This window comes from Onthophagus taurus, chromosome 11, assembly GCF_036711975.1.
Source record: "Onthophagus taurus isolate NC chromosome 11, IU_Otau_3.0, whole genome shotgun sequence".
In the NCBI taxonomy this organism is placed as follows: domain Eukaryota; kingdom Metazoa; phylum Arthropoda; class Insecta; order Coleoptera; family Scarabaeidae; genus Onthophagus; species Onthophagus taurus.
The window spans coordinates 17,436,342-17,460,037 of NC_091976.1; the positions used below are offsets into that span (position 1 = coordinate 17,436,342).

The 23,696-nt window shown below is 33.1% G+C and overlaps 2 protein-coding genes across 4 annotated transcripts in view; one reads left to right on the forward strand and one right to left on the reverse strand.

The window, feature by feature from the left end:
* The window catches only part of LOC111424234 (tenascin accessory), a 595,836-nt gene that overhangs the window by 425,435 nt on the left and 146,705 nt on the right, over positions 1-23,696 (forward strand). The gene's annotated exons all lie outside the window — the stretch shown is intronic.
* On the reverse strand, positions 13,019-15,171 carry LOC111424196 (cytochrome P450 4C1-like). The gene is made up of 6 exons (XM_023057641.2): positions 14,851-15,171; positions 14,599-14,802; positions 14,031-14,545; positions 13,731-13,971; positions 13,492-13,665; positions 13,019-13,438 (listed from the first exon to the last, which is right to left on the reverse strand). The coding sequence occupies exons 1-6, from the start codon at positions 14,996-14,998 to the stop codon at positions 13,272-13,274; spliced, it is 1,449 nt and encodes a 482-aa protein (XP_022913409.2). The 5' UTR covers positions 14,999-15,171; the 3' UTR covers positions 13,019-13,271.

Here is a 23,696-nt window from a genome sequence, read left to right on the forward strand (position 1 = left end):
AAATTAATATTTGTTCCCTCATTATTTCAAACATAATTTAATTACGAATATTGTGTTATTAACCACTTGAAATTATTTAAAAAAAAATCGTTTGATGAGGTTGTCCATTGGATTGTACACCGAACAAACCCTAATTATTAAATAAATTTCGAAATAATGAAAACTTTCTGAGAAAAAGTAACTTTTATATAGAGTTGCATTGCTAGAATTCCACACCCTACACTGAATTAATGATTTAATCAACAGTTGCCATGACGTAATTAGACGTTTATTGGGGGCAATAATATTTAATTGCAAAATTAATTTGTTACCTTTGACTATTGTTGCATGGTACGGTACATATATGTAATGACGTAAGTAATTTGGAAAATTATGATTATAATTTGATGTAATTACATGAAATTGCTGTAATGACATTTGTGAAATTTATGAGGAAATGTTGACAGGATAATCTTTGAACGGATAGATGATTGGTTGAAAGAAATCTATCGATTGAATGGGCGCCTTTATTCTCGCCTGGTATTCAGTAAGTGTCGATCAAGATGTAATTTTTCTAACTGATTTCCCATCGCACTATGGTTTAGACTCGTTAAAACGATAATGTAGACTTTTTGTGAAAATGTGATGTTTTGCATATTTAATATTGAGCTCAGCCAATTTATTTGCATTTCAAAATGCGACTTTTAAAGAGTAAGTTCATCTTATCAGTTTATTCATGGGATGCATAATACAATAAAATGTCAACGTAAAATGCTCCCCGATGTATCCTTAAATAAATTATTTTATTCATTGTTTCCAGCATATAAATGAATAAGATTTAAGCAATATTTTACAAAAAATATAATTCAAATTCTAAAAGAATTTCTCTCGGAACCTTGTTTACGGAGACCGCACAAAAAAATGTCCTCGTTGTGGTCGGAATAATTCATAAATGGTTTATACGAAATTAATAAACCAAATTTTTTCTGTTAGTAGATAAGTATAGCTCGTAGTGGAACGAAAGATTAAAAAAATTCAATTTGAATTTTTGTCAGCTTACTATGCAAAAGAGTACACTTTTAAAATTAGTCGAAAAAAGATTCGTATAATTACTAGTTAATCTTATTTGAATAAGTTTGCAAAATTCTAATAATATCAAACATAAACATGATTGAATGTTGAAAGAGTACCAAAATGTAGTATGAGTAAATTGCGTCACTCCTGACCATTCTAGCCTAATGCCTAATAAGCCTTTTACCCTGATTGATTTGAAACCTTCGGAAAGTACTCAAAACGTATTATACTATTACATAAAATATAGATTTTTTCAACTCTTCAAACTCATGAAATCTTTTAAAGTAAGTAAACCTCATGCAACTGTCCACATCGTACGAGGCAAAGGTATATTGTCTGCATCGCCTTGACGTTGTGTTTTCCGAATTGAAGGTACTATATAGAATGGAACTTGAACCTATTTTTGTTAGCTGCTTACTATTTGAGCAAACATTAATACGTTCACTGCCGTCTCGGTCAATATGACCCAGATAACAATTGTCCGCTAAGTCGACTCGTTCTATGCGACCGAGAAAATTTCTTTAATAACCACGCCATCTCGGTCAATATCTTTACAGGATGATAAATATTTGAAAATTTTCGTCATGGGACTTCATTAGTCGTGTATATCTCCTATTGCGCCAATAAATGAAGATTTTATCCACACATGAAATATGTGCGCCGGCCCCGAAGTTAAAATACGTTAAAAACGTTCTGGCAGTTAAGAAAGGGAAACTACAAAATTAAAGCCCTATTTAAAGAAAATACTTTATCAGACAAAATCACACCTAAAGTAAGCAAACATAATCAATGTTGTATTATAAATTGGCTATCCGCGGCGTTAATGATGTCATAACCATCAAGAAGAGACGAGATGTTCTTCGCGTATGCTGTGTTTAGAGAAAACTGGGTGGAATATTGGAAACTGGTTTAGTGTCGGAAGAGCGCTATTGTACTTCTCGAGAAATGTTGAAGTCGAGCGACATAGTTATCCTTGTGCAAAGTATATTGGATTTTATACTTGGTAATATAGGACTGATGAACGTCTTTATCTCTATTTTGGTATTTTTGGTTAGAAATTTAAAGATTTGTTGGAACGACGAGACGCTCTCGTGCATTTTTAGGATTTTCTGGTTGGAATCGCCTTCCATTTGTAGAGTTTGTAAAGGAATTTGTTACTGCTTCAAATAACCAGAAAGGTGAGCCTCTAGGTGTTTGTTCTTTGACAATACATTATGATTCAGAAAATATCGTCAATATTTATAGTTGGGGATAGTCGTTTTGTAGTTACATAAGTAGTACTTGTAGTACTTACGAATAACGTAGCGTTGCTGTAGACCATCTTAATGATGAACAGCAGTGTCAGCTTAACAATATGAATGTTAGTTATTTTGGAAACCAAAAGACTTACTTTGGTTGTACTAAGCTAGATGGAAATACTGCAAGGCAAAGGCTTATCGATCGTTTGATTGAAAGTCAACAGATTTGAAGTCAAGTTTTTGTTTCAGGAGCCCATAGTAGAGTTTGGTCAGATTTTAAGCGTGATGTCTTATATAACAAATCGCCCCTCAATATAGTACTTATTCAGCTCTCATTTCTGAATTGTTGCAGAAAAATTGAAGATCTTAGAATTAAAACTAGAACTGGCATTATCACTAGAACTAATACTAGACCTAGAACTAGAAACTTTCGAGTTAAGCCGTGCGTTTTTTGATAAAATTTTGACTTTTTGGATGCCATGGTGCTACTTTCTTCAGAAATAAGTTCGTACTACAACAGCAACGAACAGTACAAAATGACGTTAAACACTTATTTAAAAGAAGCACGGCTTAACCCGAAAGTTTCTAGTTCTAGATCTAGTGATGGTGCTATCTTCGTGCTACTATCTTGGTAAACACCAAACAATTTTTGCAGTAGCAGGATATCATGAGCAGAAATGTAATATCATGTATGGCAGTAATCTATAATAGACAGGAACAAGTTATTAGGGGCAGGAATGTTATCCTAATCTTGTGTGGAAGAAAACATAATGCGTAGACACAAAATGTCATTCATGCAAAATATTATTCGCAGTAGCAACTTATTTTGGACAAAAAAGTATCTGATGAAAAAACGTTGGGCATCGTTAAATAATCCAGTCCTACATTATGCTCCTACTCTTTCCAACATCCTATTTAATTTTATATCAGATTTCTTTAAGCGCACTAAATATGCAATTGGAATTGTAGGCAACCCAAAGGGTTTCAATAGGATTATTTATTAATACTACTTTTAAGGAGGCTTTAAAAGAGTTGGTAATGAATTGGTATCTAGGATCATAAGTTGAAGTAAAATTCACCGAGTAGTCTCGGTCTCGGAATAGTACATTCTAGATTAGGATAACTTATTATTGTGTATGCTAAATTTGTCCATAAACTAGTTTTTCAGGAGAGTACGTTACAGATTTATTTAGCGTTGTTTGGATAGATAAAATATGTGGACAAGCACAACATAATAAGTGATGATATTATTTGTAATTATTTTTCTCTGTCTTTTTTATTTCTATTTCTCTATCTCTTTAATCTACCTATTTTTAATTGGACAATAAGTCGTAGGTATCTAGAAATAAAATAAAATTTAAACCATAACCTAAATAATTTATCAATACATTTATATGTGACTTGTAAACAACGCTGGAAATTACTAAACGCACACAAGAATTGCGTGCTTTTACCGGGGGACGTCACATGTTTGTCAGTTTATGAGCGAATGAGGGGAAATTGGCTTACTACTATTGCGTTATCCGTCTGCGGACAACCCGATATTACTCTATAAACCATGGCTTGTTTCCTTTCTTGGGGTTAAAGAAACGTGTTGGTTCACCAAATCGGTTAATATATGTTTCTTGATTATTCATTTCGAGCTATGTGTACGAACACGAGCATGTGTAGGAAAGTTGTTTTGTTACATCGTTTTAACATTATCGCTGATGTTTACTTACTTCTGCTGCGATGACCAACAGAAACGCTGTCGTCGTGACTGTTTAAAGGATAAATTCGTCAGGGCTATGAAAATATTTGTAGAAATGCAATTATTAATCCCACTGCAATAGTAACATCATATTTTTGATGTGTTATATAAAAAAAACGCTATCGACTTCAAATCTGTTGACTTCCAATCACACGATCGATAAGCTTTTGCCTTATAGCATTTCGATCTAGCTTAGTAGTTCTTTTGGTTTGCAAAATATCTAACGTGCATATTGTTAAGCTAACATTGCTGTTCATCATTAAGATGAGCTACATCACCGCTACCTTATTAATAAGTACTACTTATGTAAACACAAAACGACTATGCCCAACTATGAACATTGACGATATTTTCCTAATCATAATGCATTGTCAAAGAACATGCACCTAGAGGTTCAGCTGTCTGCCTATTTGTAGCAGTAACAAATACTTCTATAAACTCTGCAAATGGAAGACGATTCCAACCAGGAAATCCAACAAACTTTTAAATTACTAACCAAAAATACCAATACCAATTAGAGATAAAGATATTCATCAGTCCTACACAGTAAAAAATAATTACATGGTCCAGTACTGGTAATTTATTGCCATAGATATTCATGTAAAAAGTTACACGTATGTAATAGCAAAATAAATACATATCTAAACAAGCGCATTTTCCATTTCTATGTTTGTACTTTTCGTTTGTGATTGATGTAATTTTACTTCTTAACCCAGGTAATGTACACGTATTAATACGTAAAAATGGCTATATTTATATGTAAAATTACTTGTGCTATGAATATTGTAGTTCGTCTGCTATGTAATAATTCGTTATTCAGCCCTGTACATTTACATAATTTTAAGCTTAAATAAAAGTAAAAATATGAATGTCATTATGGAAGTTCTACTTATCCAAATTCGTTTTATGTCCAAATTATGAAAGCCAATAGTTTTTCCACAATTGTTATAATGTTTTACAGTACAAAAGCATTAAAAGAATAGTGAAAAAAGTGTAAACTTTTACAATTTTAACAGACGGCAAACTTGGAACACAAAAACTTTGTGTACACCTGTATACGTAGGTACTAAAGGGCACCAAACAACCAAACACTAAATGGACAGATTAAAGTGGTTTATTATTATTATAAGAGAGCGCGTATAACGTTCGACGATTCATACGTTATTAGACTGTACTCGGCACAATGATGTCAACGCGTTGTGCGTAGTTGCAACGCTATTCGACCGACTGAACGCAGAAAGTGGTGGTGGGGCCATCCCGTATTTTACATGTTCGTAATAGTAATTTTTAACAATATTACATGATTTCCCAATTTATTAAATACATTTACATTGTTTTACTTGATTTTCCATTTATTTACAGGTTTTTCCTATAGTTTACAATGCTTTGTGTAATTCATATTAAAAAAATGTAATATTTTGTAAATATACTAATTTCCTGTCATTTTACTTGGTATTAACTGGATTTCGAAAATTACGTTGTTAATTTATGTATTATTTCATAAGTCAATCATGTAGTTTAATGTAGTATAATGTATTTTTACATCCATTTTTTACTGTGTATATTGTCAAGCATAAAATTCAATATACCTTGTATCAGGATAACTATGTCGCTCGACTACAACGTTTCTCGAGAAGTACATACCGCTCTTCCGACACTAAACCATCTTCCAATCTTCCACCCAGGTTTCTCTAAACACAGCATACTCGCAGAATATCTCACATCGTCTTGACGGTTATAACATCATTAATTCCCCGGATAGCCAATTTATAACACAACATAAATTATGTTAGCTTACTTTAGGTATGATTTAATAACAAAAATAGGTTCAAGTTCCATTCCATATAGTATCTTCAATTCGGAAAACACAACGTCAAGGTGACGCAGACAATATGATACCTTCGCCTCGTACGATGTGGACAGTTGTATGAGGTCGTCAGGTGGTGTTTACTTACTTGAAGAGACTTCATGAGTTTCAAAAGTTGAAAAAAGTCAATGTTTTAAGTAATAGTATTTTGAGTGCTTTCCGAAGATTTCAAATCAATCAGGGTAAAAGGCTCATTAGGCTAGAATGGTCAAGAGTGACGCAGACTCATATAGGCAATTGCTTAGTTATTATTTGTCTGTATATCACGTTGGCTTCTCCCACTTTCTACAGATCATCTATTTTAAATATTTCAGTTTAATATTGCTAGTTGATCAAAGAGGTTCGTTATTGCTTTGAGTGACTATAAGAAGTAGTTGTGACAATTGTGATTCTTCATATGATACTCATTGATACTTATACTTCATTTTGATATTCTGTCAGCATTCAATCATCCCTTGTTTCTAAAAAGTATTTGAAAACACGAATGAGAGTTGGTTGTTAACTTTATTGGCTATCACCTAAAAATTTCTAGTTTCACAAGTGATTTTACTATTAGAACTCATCGCCTGAATAACCATAAAATTGATTTTTTTAAAGTTTAAAGTATTTAATGTATTTATGTATACCTTAATTTTTATTTCAAAATAAAAAAATAGAATTTATTGAGGTTTCGTCGAATGGTTATCCCCCTTTTTCGTAGACATATCAACTCCTCACACCCTTTGCAGTCCTCCGTTTGAACCCACCCATGAAAAGGACAAGGATTGTAAGAAGACCGGAAAAAGATCAAGGGATTTCGAACTCTCTCGATCTCTAGATGGTTTCTCAAAGCTCAGAATCTCTCAGAATGAGAATTCGGGAGTGGATAAATAGTTAAACGCGCACCTTGTTACTACCCTCTTGCCCGTTCCGTAACCACCCTTCTATATTCATACATCCCCCGGGCGTCATTGGGTTCTCGAATGCTCGATACTGAGAATGGTTCCAAAGATAAATCAATATTTTAGACGAATTTATCTATTTTTTGTATGATTTCTTTTGTTGTTCTCTAGCAAAGTTTCATCAAGTTTTTCGTTTAGTACTAGTCGAAAAGGATTGCCCTGAAGGACCATCCGTAATGGACGATCTAGCTTTCGTAAAGCAGTTGTCCGTCGAAGCAATAACAATTTAAGTTAAACGATCCAAACCCAACCGGATAAAATTGAATTCTCGCGGGGTTTTAGGCCTTAAAAGGGTTCGATCTTTCTTTTTTATTTTTATCCCATCCTATCCGGTCAAGTAGTATAGTATTGTTTTTGCACGGCGATAGAAGAAAAGATTTTTAATTTTCCTCCTCGTTGATAAATTATACTCGTAGCAGTAATCTCTCGAGGGAGAGCTTAGTTTTCTTTTCTTAAACTAAAAACCCTCGTGCGCGAACCTTTTGTATGAATTACGGCGACCATATTTTGTACTTTATTAATTTTTAGAACGTGTAATTTTAATATAATGGCTCGGAAGCATGCGAACGTCAACCGGTCTTTTATTACAACGGCGTAAGAACAAGTCAAGAGTTGTTAGGGGTTGCGTTCTTGGTAATTATAATTTGTGGTAATCGCTTCCAATTACATACGATGGGTGTTGGTCAATTTAAAAATGTTACAAAATATAACTACGTACATATTGTTTCAGATCTAACAAATTAAGCTTAATTGTATGAGGAAAGATTTTTTTTATTTTCTAGAAATTGGAAACAACGGCCCTTATTTATCGCTGGAAGAGACTGCGAGGCCGTTAGCACCCCGTATTAATAATATTTATCTTCCTCGAGAGTGTCGTTACACGTTTGGGATTTGCTAGCTGCCAGACATCTGCATGAACTGCCCATAAATTTAACCGGCAAATTGCAATTTTTGCTGCCAACCCAACCCTATTTTATCTCCCTGCTTAACGGCAAACTTCTCGTTGCCTTTAAAAGCTCAATATCATCTAAAAATACAAAAGAATTAAAATGATAGTGTTTCTTAAAAAATCCCTCTTAGTATAGTGATACTTTATGGTTAATACTTTTTCTTCTTTATAGAACAAGTATTATTTTACTTGATAAAAATCGCAGGTAAATCTTTTTTATGCACCCAGAAGCAATACATTTTCCATTCACTCCACACATTTTTTCTTTTATTTTTTAAAAGAGTAGAGACACAATAGAAAATTCACGTATAGAAACCGTTGTTCCCCCCCGGTTCCAAATAGCTGGGGCGGCAGCGGCGGCGGCGGCGGCTTAATTTAAGCTCGTCCGCTTTTATCCGTATGCAATGCGACAGTCCCGTTCGAAATCCGTGGAATTTTATAGGTGTGTTTTGAAAACAGCTCGCTATTGATCCGGTTCTCGGATGGGAAGCTCTCCGTTTCGTCCCGAGTCGTACGTACTACACACACACGTTATTTCTATCTTACGTAATATTGACCGGCACTGGGAAACCTTCCACTTCTTTGTGCAACTCACCCCCTACCCCTTATGCAAATATGAGAGGGTCCTATTTTGTAAAATCTAATATCTGCTTTCCCCGGTGCAAAATATTGATACAAACTGGTGGGAATGGTTTGCAGATAAGGGTTAGGGTTCCCCTACGGCCAGTTACCCTCTATAAATACAGGATATGCCTTTGATTTTTTTCTCATATTTTTTTGAGTAACCCTTTAATTTTATTTTTATTGTTATGATTTTTGCTTGTATTGAAATTTTGAAAATTATGGCGTGTAAGTAGGTTGTTAAGGATAGTTGGAAAGTAGCTTGACGTCGTGGAGAGGGTTCCTTTGACGTTAACATTGGCAGGGTGATGGTGGAAAATTTAAATCAGTCGCTGTTCAAAGGGTTTCCCGGTCTCTATCTATATGCATATCGGAACGATTTCCCCGATACTTGTAATAACCGTACGTAACTCGGCTTTGATTTCGCATGCAGTAAAGGGTGGTGTGTGGGCTTATTTCGTCTCGCCTTACCTTGGTATACAGGATGAGGGGGTGGCGACGAGGCGCCTATGCAAATTCCCCAGACGGAAAAGGTTTTCCTTGTTCGCGCCACGGCCGAATGTTTATAAATGTTTAAGGAAGTACACCTACGGACCTTTGAAATTTCACGAATGATACGTTCTACGGAGTTTATTTGGTGATATTTTCATACTCCTTCATGTTTCTCTTTCTTATTTTCCTTTTTTACGTTACGAGCGTCCATTTCAGGAAAAGTTGAATATATTTCACGAGTAATTCAGATAGATGAAGCCACCTGACGGCACCTAGCGTCAAGACGAACGGGCGCATTATGCAATATGCAAATATCGGCCTCCCAGACACCGGATAATGACCTGTTGAGAATTATTTATGAGAGGTTATTCAGGAGACAAAAATCTCATCTTCAGCAGTTTTGTATTGGATCTTCGGATCCCGTCGATGAGATATCCTTCGAGGGCTTCTTTTCCATCTCCACCGTTCCTTTTTCTACTTTCATCCCCAATTTCCCCACCAACGAATAATCAATAATACTTATATACTTCATCTATACCTTTTTTCCCTTCTATTCAAAACTTTTTCAAAGTAATCTTTTTTAACAAAAAAGATTATTCTTTCATTAAAATTAAGTCATTATGGTTAACATAATCCACGAATCTCATTTGGGCAATATGGGTTCCAACAATCTTGATAAATCTATAGAGTTCTTAGAACGCAACACCTGGTAGTCCAAATATGTTGAATACAACATGCCTTAAATACTAACACACAAATATTAATATCTCTTCCACCAAACTATGATTGCTCATATCATACACGAAGAGCGTTTTTTAATCATATTCGAATATCAAATGTACATAAGATTTCTTGACAAAATAGTAGTAATTTTTGCATTAGCTAATGTAAATGATAAACTTACTTACACCATGATACTGCAGCTCCTTGATAAGTAAAATCCTTTAATGGTGAGACTAGTTTAGAGAGCATTTGGGTAGTTCTAGAAAGGAAAGAAATGGTGATGGAGGCAAAGGGACGAAATTATGTGAAATTCGGAAAAAGAATGGAAAGAATCAGCATAAAAAACCAAAAGCTGTCTTTTAAGATGTTAAAATCGTGCAGAAATTCAAACACATACGAGAGTAAAGTGGTGAAAGATAAGAACGGACTAATATTGAGAGATGACCAGGAAATAATAGAAAAATAGAAAGAGCACTTCATGGAACAGCTATTTGTAAATGGGCAAGAAGATGAATAACAGGAAAGTGAAATGTCAGAAATGGATGAACAGACAGATAACTATGGTAGAGAACTTTACGAGAAGAAAACAATGAAAAGTTGTAAAAAATAGGTTCCTTGTTGAACACAGAAATATGCAAGCAATTTTGGAATGAACTTTCACATATGACGCGGTCATTATTGTTAAGTGAAAAGGAATTTAATGAAAATTCAAATAAAACGAATGAATTTATAAAGGATTTAGAAATGAATTCTTTAGTCGATTTTATAGAAAACTGACATCTAAGTTTAGGCATTTACGAATCATTTATGAATCAAAAACTGTAGCTAGAAACAAGAGTGGTTGGGCTAATCTGGCTAATTGGGCTAATTTATGTAATATTATTGCTCCCTCTTGAACATCCTGTAATCCCCTTATTTAGTCCTAATATGTATTATTGTAAACGTAATGAAGATATCTGGAAATTACTGAATATAAACTATGTGCAAGAGATTAAAAATTATAACTTTAACTTTTTGGAGTTGATTGCCTCTTGTAACTAAACACAAGTTAATTTGTTCTTCGTTAATTTAGATGCCATGTGGAAAAAGTTGAAATTTAGTCTAGATAACATGTTTAATATGGATGTGACTAGAATTGTTACTAGGTACAATTTTAACAGGAAAGGGTTTAAAACGATGTGGGGCGATAACAAGTCGTAAAAGGGAACAAATAATTATGGGTGGTATGAAATGAGTATATCTGGAAGATCTTTGTCTCTATTTTTATACAAATGGGCCAGTATATGCAGAATGGTTGAGCCAATTTATTTTGGTACAATTTCCAATAATGACGAAGATTTAACCAACTATGTTAAAGCTTAAATGTTATTTTTGTTTTTAAGTAATCACTTACTTACTAAAATAACTACCTAGTTATTTTATCTATTTTTAAATAGTAAAGTTTTTATAAATCTCTTCACGTATCGATTACTGTCCTCAATGCCACGTTCGAGTTATAGTCTTCTCTGACACAGAATATCGAGCGGCTGCATTTTTTATCGAACCATGTTTCAGATTACCATATATACTTTTAGCAAATACATTTTGGTATACACTTTGGTACACACTTTGGCATATTTCTTGCGTTAAATTAGCCCTTGTTCTTTATGCTGCAATATCTGCAACTTCTTCACATTCCATTATGTGCCATCACCAGTATTTTTATAAATAGTAAGTCGATACAAGATTTTTAAGTATCTACTTAAACGTCAAATTGATGCATTAAAATTTTTTGAACATGTAAATGTCAAAATGAAAAAATTAAAATGAATTAATCGCTTGATATTTCAATAATCGTAAGTTAATTGAAACAATTATTAATATTACTGCAGCAAGGAGTAATTCATGTTAACGAAATACTTTTTGAAACTTGATAAAATTGTTGTTTAAAGTTCGATATTATGCGGTTACACACTGAAGTACATCTCGAGAATTGTATACAATTTTGAAATAGAAAAAATTTAAATTTATATTATAAAAGAACTCTGGATTTATTTTTATAGAGATAATCACATAAGCCACATTCCGAAATCGTGATATTTTTTGTTGTTCAAAATAATCTTTATAAATACAGTATCAATAACATTAATTAGCTCAATTAGTTTAATTAATGGAAATTTTTATTTAGACCATAACAAAATTTGTGAGATAAAAAATTTTGTTTTATTCCACAAATAAATTGTAAACATGAATTTATGCTTTATGGCTATGCGGTATATAATTGCTTTCCGTGAATCGTACTAATCTGTACTAGATTTGAATTATGACTTTCAAAAAATCATGGGATCATTCCGAAAAAAACGATGTATTGGAGACCGATTTTTGATACCAAATGTCATACTTTGCAATCAAATATACGTCATGGCATGAATTCGGGTGAATCCATCTTGCTAAATGATTCTAGAATTGCCTAATTTTAACCCCATAACGATGCTGGAGGAAAATAAAGAAAAATGATTACACGTTCATGAATGTTACAGGAATTGCAAAAAATCACAGGATAAGTGTGGCGGTTTGATGTCAACCGCTGCTATCGTTATCTCGGTTATGGTCGCGACTAGATGAAATTCGGAAGATAGATCAGAAAATTCAAAACAAATGATTTTAACTGTAGTGAAGCGAAGCACAAGACAACTGAATGTATCAAAATGTTTCCTATGTGACAGCACAAAAGATCAGACAACCCATCTCCCGGAATTCAAGAGTGTCCGTAACACTATGATGGTTTCGGAATCAAGAAAACAGAATAATAAAAGTAAACATGCACTGAACTAAAATAGCGGATGACTTTCTTTCCCAATACCAATGGGGCAGAAAGATCCAAAAAGAAACTGGAAACTCACAAAACTGAAAGCATGGAGATCCAAACCTGTGTAATTTAGGGTGTATCATGAATTTGCGACAAAGGATGTCTAAATCCTTTTTTACCAACAAAAAATAGAGCCGGAAACCTTTTACTGCACTTCATTAATCGTCAGCATAGACTGTTATCAGCACCGGAAACTCACTAAGACCTCACTGATCACGTAGAGATTCAAAAGGAATGACGTCAGACAACATGCATTTACTCTGGTATATCATGTTTAGGGCTTCTATTTAAGTTCTCCATCCAATCAAAAATACTTTTCACAACCCTGTTCATGTTTTCGTGGTGTTTATCATTTTGTATATTAGAAGCGTCTTTCATCCTGTTTTGATGTGCATAAAAAAGAATCTTGCTCGAAACGTTGTCGAAGCCTAGAAAAACATGAACAGCGTTGTGAGAAGTGTTTTTGATTGGATGGAGAGTAGTGGTCTATCTTTAGGTAGACCACGATTCGTTCAGGCGTTCCTTACCTTGGATCAACTTTTCAGTAACAGGAATGAAAATCAGCCATTGGTAAACCGCAAAAATAACCCATGGGTAGCGTATCACGACAAATATTTACAGAACAGGCTTTCATTTTCGTAGTTACCCTACAAAATGACGTCAGTCCCCATATTGCAAGACATGTTATAGACCGATTTGCAGAAATTGTGGGAAGATACTGAGATGACTTGTTATTTTTGTTAATATGTTTTATTGAAAATAACGAAAAAAACAATGATTACATTGTTATTACGATAATTCTCGTCTTTTAAAAATTACTGGAATTCCATTTGTGCTTACTAAATTAAAAGTGGTAGCTAACTCTAATTTATGTTCCGGTTGAATTGAATGTAATGTAAAATCCTTTACGATGTGTGAAATGATATATTTCAATTCAATCATAGCAATTTTTTTCCCTAAAAATATTATTTCTATTAATAAAAGACAACGAAAATTTAAAATTATTTACCTATACAATTTCTTGGTCCAATTGAAAACGGTGCATATGAGTATGGATTTATATCACCTATATTTTCTGGTGAAAATCTGTCCGGATTAAATATTTCCGGATTTGAAAAATTGTATTTGTGCAACGACGTGATGGAGAATACAACATCGATATCTTTAGGTATACGAACTCCATCTAATAAATTTCAGTAATTATTATTAATAAATTTTCTTTTCATCATAAATTTTTTAATTAATTACTTATAATTATGGGCGATTTCAATTGTCTTTCTATGAGTGGTATGGGAGGATACATCCTCATAGCTTCCTTAATTACTGATTCAGTATATTTCAAATTTTGAATATCATCAAAAGTAAAAACGTAATTTTCATTAGTTCCAGCTAAAGATAAATATTCTTCATATATTTTTTGTTGTATATCTTTTCGTTTGGCAATTTCAAATAAAGCAAATGAAGCTGCCTTAGCAACCGTACCAAAGCCCTTAAAATTTAATATCATATATTACGTGTAAATAAAATTGATTTTGATAAAGAAAATACCGCAAGGACGAACGTTTTCAAATGACTCATTATTTCGTGTTCAGAATAATTATTTTCAAGTAATAAATCCATCAAATTCTTGTTTTCTGAATTTGTTTCTGTACGACCACTTTTTCTTAAATTTATATGTTTATGAATAAAATTCATAAATGTTTTATCCAAAAATTCATGAACTTCTACCCAAGATTTATACATTTTAGTAAATCGAAATAGTATACTATTCGATTTTATAACGGAGTATTCTCTTTCAAGCGTCATATCTAAGCTTTTGTCCACAGCATTCACAATTTTTGATGCGGTTTCTACACTTACATTATCATCGAGTAAGTATTCTAATATCATATACATTGCACAATGATGTGTTATTAAATGCACATCGACTGGCTGGTTTTCGTGTGTATATAAAACTTCTTTAAAATTCTCTATGTGATATTTTAATTTGTTAGTGTAAGTAGAAATAAATTTGTGCTTAAAAATTGGATTAAAAAAAATTCTATCTGATTTCCATTTCTCAACTAAAATAAAACTACGTTTAAAAATGTTTAAACTTCATTTAAGAAATACGTACCATCTGAAATTGTTCCTAATCCATCTCCAGCAATACTATGCAATAAATCATACAATTTAGTTTTATGTAAATGTACCTTAGACCCAAGTATAGCTTCGAAATATTTTGGGTCTGATACAATTAGAATAGGTCGAAACGGTTTTATCCAAATTTTAATAACAGGCCCATATCTTTCTCGTAAGTTGAAGATGTAGTTGTAAAGATCTTTAAATTTTTGTGTGTCATGCCGAAATATTTAGGTACTCGACTTACCTGCATTTGATTTGTTAAAAACAAAAAATGTTAATACTTCTAATAGATTTGGACCAGGTAATTTATTAATCGATTCGTATTTCGAAATTTTCAATATAATTGAAAGTGTTATTAGTATTAATACAACAAAAATTAAAAAGAAGTACATGTTAACGAATCACTTCCTGGCGTACGAATACATTCGAAATTAAAATAAAAACCAGACTGTTGGGTTCAACCTGATAACCTTGGGTACATATAATAATAAGATATAAAACGGTTTCGCATTTTGATTATTTAATCTCTGATACATTATCTTAGATATTATCACTTAAAAGAAAATTAAATTATTTTTAAATTAAATCCGAAAATATGTTTAATACCTTGTATATTATTGTAAATCGTAATCAAATTTGACTGTAGAATACGTATTTTCAAGCAGTATTTCTAACTTTTTATCGACACCATCTTAGAATAATTTCAAAATGTATCTATTTATTTATTTATTGTTTTATATGTTCTTAATCTCAGTATAATTAACAATGGTGTTTAAAACTTTATTATTGTGAGATCAGACGATTAAATTGAATTGAACTGGAAGTACAACCATAATAGAAAAGATTAAAATTGATTTTGAGTTTATTGATAAATCTGAATTGAATTAAATTTAAATGTAGGTATATAGTATAATAATTAAGAATTTATTTAAATTTTGATTTTTTTCTTTGTCATATACAGGCTGGCCCATTGAAAACGAGCTGAGGAGCACAACACAAAAAAAATTTGTTAGAACAATTTATTTTCGAAATATCCGGTTTTAAAGATATACCACCTATCAATTTTCACTAAACATAAAAAACATTTCTAATAAGAAAAATTAAAAAAGAAACATGTTAATCATTGAGAAAAGAAATTCTTGACCATTAAGAATAGGCTTAACCCGATAAATGTTCAAAGTTAGTACCACCAACATCCATACAAGTGTATAAATTTTGTTCAAATTTTTGCCTAACATTTTCCAGCATTTAAGGAGTTATACGGCATTCATCAATAATGCGCTGGTGTAATTCTTCTAACGAATCGCACTCGGTAGCATAAACTTTAGATTTTAAATGCTCCCATAAAAATAATCTAAAAAGCAGAGGTCTGGAGGTCTGGCTGGCCATTCTACAGCACTAATTCGACCTATCCATTGACCGGGAAAGTGTCTATCTAAGAACTCCATAGCAGCAACGGTGGAGCACCACATTGCTGGAAAAATAAATATTGTTCCGAGTATCTTTCATCGTTCTAAAAATGTCAATTAAGGCAGCGTACACCAAGTCTTCCAATATTTAAAGATACCACAATTGTCGTCTATAAAGATTGGTCTAAAAACATTGAGTTTTTGTGAAGTTTGAGCGTAGGCTTCATGTAGGCTTCAATTATGATGACTCACAGTACCATTTAGAAAAAAAGAACTTTCGTGAGTAAAACAAATATTAAAAAGAAATTGTCTACCTACTGTCAATTATGTTTTGAGAAATATATTCTCAAAATTGCAAGCACCGGTCATAAACGTCTTCATTCAAATCATGAACTAAGTTTATTTTATAAGGATGGAACTTGAAGTTTTTCAGAATTCGTTGAATGCTGTTCTAGGAACATTAGTAATTGTAGCTAATTCTCTTGTACTTACAGTTGGATCTACATTAACTTGCCCTATTACTTCCAGGTTTGTGAGTTCATTGACCACAAGAAATTCACGTTCAGGTTTCTTTTTATTAGCCACCGATCCAGTTTCTCGGAACTTATGTACCAACTCTAGAACGTACTTATGACGAACACGTCTATCAGGATGCAGGTTATTGAATAAACGTGCTATTTTATTAGCGTTTTCATTATTTTTAAAAGAAAGGCTCCCTATTTCAACTCTTACGGCAATTGTATATAATATACCATAATTAATATAAAAATCTATTCAAACTAAACAACAAAAATCGAAACGTTCTTCGTTCGGGCGTGGCAACAATCCAATGCAAAACCAGCAAAGGCAAAAAAGCTATCAAGATGTTTTAGACTACCGCATTCAAAATGAATTTTTATAATATACTTTTTTAGGAGAGTAAAGTTTTGGGTATAATTTCCGCTTCAAAATTTGTCTACCTGAGAAACAAAGTTGATGTGTTTCAAATTTTTTTCGATAAAATCCTTCCCTGGCAGTTATGCTCTTCAGCTTGCTTTCAATGCACCAACCTGTATACAAAACTTCAAGTTGTAAGCATACACTCATTGCTGATATTAGTGTTATATGAAATATAGGTTCACAAAGTTTGATTTTGGTGAAACCATAAATCCTGACATTTTCCAACCATTTCAATAACGATAGATATACCAAGGTGTGTTAGAAATAATAATGTAATCATTATTTATCAGCTAAGATTTGATATTTAAGACAAGAATATTCCAAACATGATATCCATTGGCTTTTATAGTACATTTTCAAATCAATTATATTCCCTTGAGTTTATTTGGTAAACAGGGAGGCATGACAAAAGAGATTAAGATTAATAAAACAACATATGATTATATATAAAGCTTGGTCCACAGAATGCGCGAACTGGATCGAAGTTTGGTTCCACTTCAAAGAAAATGCGACGCTTTTTCGTTGTATTTGAGATAGCTACTTTTCCTTTAAAGTGACGTACCGCGCATTGTATTAACCTAGCCTAATAATGATAGTAATACAAATTGTAATTGTTTACTTTCTTGATTTCTATCATGTATTTCTAATGTGATAGGAAGACCTTATTCAATGTATCGCGACTCAGTTGATTAAAAGCGTCACTTACGGAATGAATAACTTGATCGTTACTGGAACCTTCAGTTTTGTACTGAAGTGTCTGTATGGCATTTTGAAAACCGAGTTCTAGTACATTGGTGTGAGGACTGTTAGAAAGTTGATACATTACGTTTATTGAAATATTTAAGAAATTTAACATCTTTATTGAAGTTCTTATCGTTGTCCTGTTGAATAAAAATAGATGTTCGACTATTAAACCGAAGCCATTTAGTTTCAATTGCAGGAACAAGTTTACTATCATGATTCTGTATTCACTAGTGGTCACAGATTCAATGGAAACTTTAGAATCCCAGCTGTACGATTTTTACTTCTACATTTGGGTGGTTCTCGTTTTATAAATGACCAAATGCTTAATTTCCCATTAAACCATTTATTATGGCAATTATCCCACCGTGGACGAGCAACAGTAGCCAAAAACCTAACTTTTGTGATGAATCTCTTATTTTTGCATTTTTAATAAGGTTCTATCTCATCGTGAGTGAGGTAGTACTTGTTCGAAGTTTTTCTTTAAATAAAACCATTTTTCATTAACATGAATGAAATTTGTAATATCCTTAAAAATAGGTATACCAGCAGCGATGTTATCAGAGTCAAGAAGCATTATTTTAAATCCTGAAATTTGTTGTGATCTGTAAGGAATTATTTTACTGCATTGGAGTGGGACTTAATTAATCCAGATTTAATACTTTGGTGAATTGTGCTTTTCGACACTCCATTGCATGTACGATGAAGGCTTTTTCGCTTCCTGCCAACGTTTCCAAATTTTCGCAAATTTACTCTTTCACATACTGACTCTTCACGTAGAGATTGCTGTCTTCGATGCCCAATTCGACTTATAGGTTTCTCTGGCACAAAATATAAATACACAGTATTTGTAGGCCACATCAGTTTTTTACAAGTAGTAAAACGATACAAGATTTATTAAGTATCCACTCAAACGTTAAGTTGATGCGTTAAAATTTTTGACAATAATATTAAGTACTATTAAGCTTCCCTTATATTTATGGTTGTATCTATTCGTGGACCTGCCCTAAATCAAGATTAATTTTTTGACTAATTTCTCCTGCTCTTCAGTTCTTTTATCCTTGAGAAGATTTTGGTGATGTGAGGTGTTTACTATTTTTCTCTGTTCCTTTGGTCTTGCGCCATCTGTATGGCCTTCAGTTCCCTCTGCCTATCTGCCCATCATATCGATGCTCTTTTGCAATCCATTTACTATACAACAAAGCTTTCCATCCGCCTGGTTTCTAAAGTAGGTGTCCAAACTATCTAAGGTATGACCTATTAATCAGCTTGAGCAACCATCTTTAGTTACATTTATTATAGCACTCTTATAGGGATAATTTCTAATCTTTCGTGGCTACAACTTGATATTTAAAAACGTTATAAATATTTGAAACTCCAAAGACTTCTATTTTTGTGATGATGTTGCTAACTAAGTAGCAAATTTTCCATGTCCTCTCTCGCTATATTTAACTTATTAATTAATTTTATAATTCGCAAACGCTGTAAAACACAGTTATATCAACAAACACAAAATACGTTATATGTTTTATTTTATAATTTTGATTAAGTTCTCTTGTATTTTTAGTTTGTACAACCTGCACTTGACGGCATATGCAACTTTTATATTATTTGATTACCGCTTAATTTAGAGAGCTAAATAAATTTATATTTGTAGTTCACAGTTACAATTAGGTTATATTCAGTGATGAGTCCAACAAATTTATAGAGGTTATTTCATTCCATTTCAACACAAAACTTTTATAAAATCATTACAACCCAAGGATTTATAATGCATTTACCCTAATTCAATAGTTTTCTTTAAATGTTATAGCTAAGTAACTGCTTCGCTTCACGCAGCCGTTTTCTGTCGTCTCATGACCGTTTCTAAACTACATAAATATTGTTAGTGTTCCGCCATTATCTTTATGTGGAACTTTTCGTGCGATATTCATCAATATGTATGCTTTCCCCACAATAAACGTCTTTCTCCTCTTACTACTAAGTTGTTAACTTTTTACTAACAAAGTTGTGGAGATGTATAAGTTTCTATCCTGTTTCCAAAGATGTTCTCCATGTCGACTTATTTTGACACTATTAATGTAATAAATGACACACACAAAAATATGGTATCAAATTCAAAATGCATCGCCAATACGAATTTAATGTCCTCAATTTTTTCAACCTAATCTTTATTTCTATTTTCGAACAAAAATCTCACCCTCTCATTAAGATAAGTCGTTCCAGTTCCACTTAATCCACAAGTTTCTTGGTTTACAAAAAGATTTATCTCTACCTTCAAAAATAAGGTACATTCTTCCGGTTCTTCCACTCTTCTAATTTAAACCACCCCAAAATTACGCCGGATGCATATGGTGTGTGTATCGAACATATGGTGCTTCTTAAGTGGCTCGAGTCCTTTTGTGTCACGTGTACCACCTGACGCCAGAGAATCGCGTGTCTTCTTTCTTTAGTAGAATTAGAAATCTACTTTGAATGCAAGTTGTACTTAAATTAATTTGTGAACAATAAAATAGTGTTTAAAGTGTTCCGATATTTGAATGGTTTGAATGGGTTGAAGACAACGTCGAATAGTCAAGTACTTTAAAAATTCGTTTCCAATATCGTTGAAACGTTTCCAACAGGTACTATTTCCTAGGATGGTCCTTGATTTATTCGCCCATCGGGGCCCCGACAACGCGAGAGCTATCGAAATCAGGGGACGGATAGAGAAGAAGAAAAGATTGCCGGTCTGGCCGCCTTTCCCATTTAAGCGTTGTATTGTTCGGCGAACAATAACTTACAATCAGTTGCGTTTCGGTTCGGAAATACCTTTTTGTATTATTTGCCTCATAATATTGCAAAAAAATGAGATTAAAAATTCTTTTTTTCGTAACTATATAAGTTTAGAAGGGAGCGTCTTGTTGAAACAACCCCATATAAGTGAGATATATCACGTCGAAGTAACCGTAGTCATTATTCAACAAAGGTACCTCGCAAACTCCTCCGCGTCCATTTATAAATCCACCCCTCAACCCTCCCATAAAGTAACAACCGCGCCCTCTTGGTAAGGGGTGGTAAACTCGACCTCCACTCGTAAACGTACATGGAGAAACTGCAAAGGTGACCTTCTCGCCTCAAAACGAATCGTTGCGGCCTTCCGTGAGAGAAACTCTCACGTGATCTTCTCGACAAGCTTTCTCCAACCCCGTAGAGGTTTTCATGGTTTCAACGGGTGGATACGCACAGGTTTCACAACGGCATGACGTGATTTATGGGGTCGTTTGATTTTTTTTGTTGTATTCGAGGGGTTTGAAGGAAAACTTTTGAAACTGTTAGCGGAACTGTTTTAACGGAACTTTTTGGGAGCTGTTAAAAATGGGTCGTTTTGTGTTGTTTATCTCAATGTTTTTATCGTTTAAAAAAAATTACAATGCCGGAAAATTTTTTGGGTATTTTGCGAGACTCACGTATGAATTTCAAATAACCGGATTTGTAAAACACCAACAACCCTTCAGGGCAAAATCCGAAACGACCATGAATATGTAAATCCGTCGAGATCAGCGATATTATCTACAATTTTGGGGCTCTTTATCCCTTTACACAATAAAACAAGGTTCCATTTCCACCGAAAACGACTTGTATTTCAAATTAAAATCGCCCCGAATTCAATTTAACGTTGTGCACGCAAAACGATCGCAACCACCCCCGATAAACATTTTCCCTTTACTTCTCTTCTAAGACATTTAAAACGAACCAGACTCCCAGATCCGCATCACCGCCCTTTACACCCTCCTCTGCATAAAATTAACCGTTTAACGAGATTGAAGTCGGCGCAATACTCCGAGAACATTCTTTGTGCATTACGATAGTGCCTCCTCAGCGGACTTAAACTAACATATAGGGTGCTGAAATTGGTAAATTCGTAACGCTAACACCATTACCCCTAGGGGGTGGCGTCTGCGAAACTCCCTTCTTTTCGGCGAGACGAAAGGGAAGAGCTAGAAAGAGCAACGAAACCATCCCCCGATCCCAAAAAGGTCACATAAACGCGTATCCCAGATTGACTCCCGTAGGCAACTACCCCCCGTGACTTTTGGGGGTGTTTTTTTTTATTGCCATGGACGACAGCTAATAACTGCATTAGCCGCATATATCACCGAACCAGAAAATTTAACACGGGGTGGATATATCGATGTGCAACCGAGAAGATTAAAGTTTAGAGGGTGGTTCAATTTAGTTTTCTTTTTAGCCTAAGGGTGACTAACAAAAATTTATTATTTCTTTTTGTTAATGGGATGAAATATTCTATTTTAAGAACACTGTTGACAAGCTGTTTGTCACTGACAGCAGTTTAGACATGTAGAGTTAATTTTATTGGTACTAAAATTAGATTTTGAAAGTTATTAATAGATAAGAATTGTAGTAACGTACAAGCATACTAAAAATTTTATGATGTGAGTTAAACAACTTTCTTTTTAATTAAGTAATCTAGTAAGATTATTCCTAGCATTCGAGTTCAGATTACAGCAGATTTTCAGAAATGATGATCTTGGGCTAAAAGTGACACCAATATCTCAGATTCCCTAAATCGATTACTGCATCAATTATTTAACCATATCACACTTATTACAAATGTCATTTTGTCAGCATAAGCTAACAAGTGGGAAAACACAGATTAAACACAATACAGAACTATTTGTGGAACAGGTTTAAAACAACCTATACGAATGTAAGCAGAACGTTTACGTATTAATGACCATAAGGATCAGATTGGCTCTAAATGGAAAGAAAAAGAACTGTGTGTAACTGTGCGTCAGTGAGATGAAGGACGTGGAATCTCTGCAAAAGGATTAGCAGAAAGAACATCTGTATTGGCTTAACACAAATATGCTAAGTAATAAGAATAAATAATACTTCGTTGTATCCTGAATAACTTGCTTTAAATTAAGTAGCATTAATCACTTATTTTTTTCCAAAAATATATCTCAAAGTAGTAAGCAGATTTCATCTTTACATCATTTCCTCGTTATGTTTCAACGACAATTTCTTATAGAGCAACAGTTGATCGGCATACATTGAAAACTGTCTGAAAAAGGTTTTACAAACATTAATTGAGAAAAAAAACTACAGGAGAACTTCTCGACTTCTGTTTTTACTCAAGTATGTAATAATATGTAATCAGCAAAGCAATCTACCTTCCCATCAAAATTAACCCACGTATTCCTGTAAGAAGATATTAATGCAAAAGGTATAAAACCACATAATCTTTTAAAACACATTTCATTTTGCTTATACATATAAGCAAAATATGTATATTGCATTGACATCCTCAAATAATTGTGCAAAAACGCTGTCTAATATAAAGAACATTTTACCGAGAAGTACAATGTCACATTTACAAAGCTTGTTGTTTCGTTATAGAGACAATGACAGCACATCATCATCAATAAAATCGAGATTTAACATTTTTTGTCCACGACTACCTTATAATATATACCTTATGAATGAGTTTTCTAAAACAAAATGGTAGTCATTTTTCACGGAGTGAATAATAGCGTTGAATAATAATCATTATTCACGGGTAGCCATTTTGACCAAACTAATAATAATTATTTGAAACGTTAAAAGTTCAAAAAACGTCAATTTAATTCAATTTTTTAGGAGTTTCTAAATGTTTGACATTAAAAAAAATTAAACAAATTCGTTTTTTCGTATGATTTAAGCATAAATTAATTAATTTTCGTAAAGAAAACGACGTTTTATAAAATTGACACTTAATTTTGACAAATTGTTGTGAAGTTGGTTATAGTTAGTAACATTGAATTTGTGTCACATTGACGTTTAACCTTTATTCAATTATTTATTTAAAAAATAAATTTATGGAATCAATTTCTACTCGCATATAATGAGCTATTATTCACTCAGATTAATTATGTCACTCGCTACGCTCGTGACATAAACTTAACCTTCGTGAATAATAGCCAATAATAATAATATACTATTTTATGGCTAGTTCCAT

Bases quoted from the DNA above. Each gene is read 5' to 3' on its own strand.
- LOC111424196 (XM_023057641.2), bottom strand. From the start codon at position 14,998: ATGTACTTCTTTTTAATTTTTGTTGTATTAATACTAATAACACTTTCA. The intron at 13,972-14,030 runs GTATTTTCTTTA...TTAAATTTTAAG, and splicing joins TGAAAACGTTCGTCCTTGCG to GGCTTTGGTACGGTTGCTAA. The intron at 13,666-13,730 runs GTAATTAATTAA...GAAATTTATTAG, and splicing joins GAAATCGCCCATAATTATAA to ATGGAGTTCGTATACCTAAA.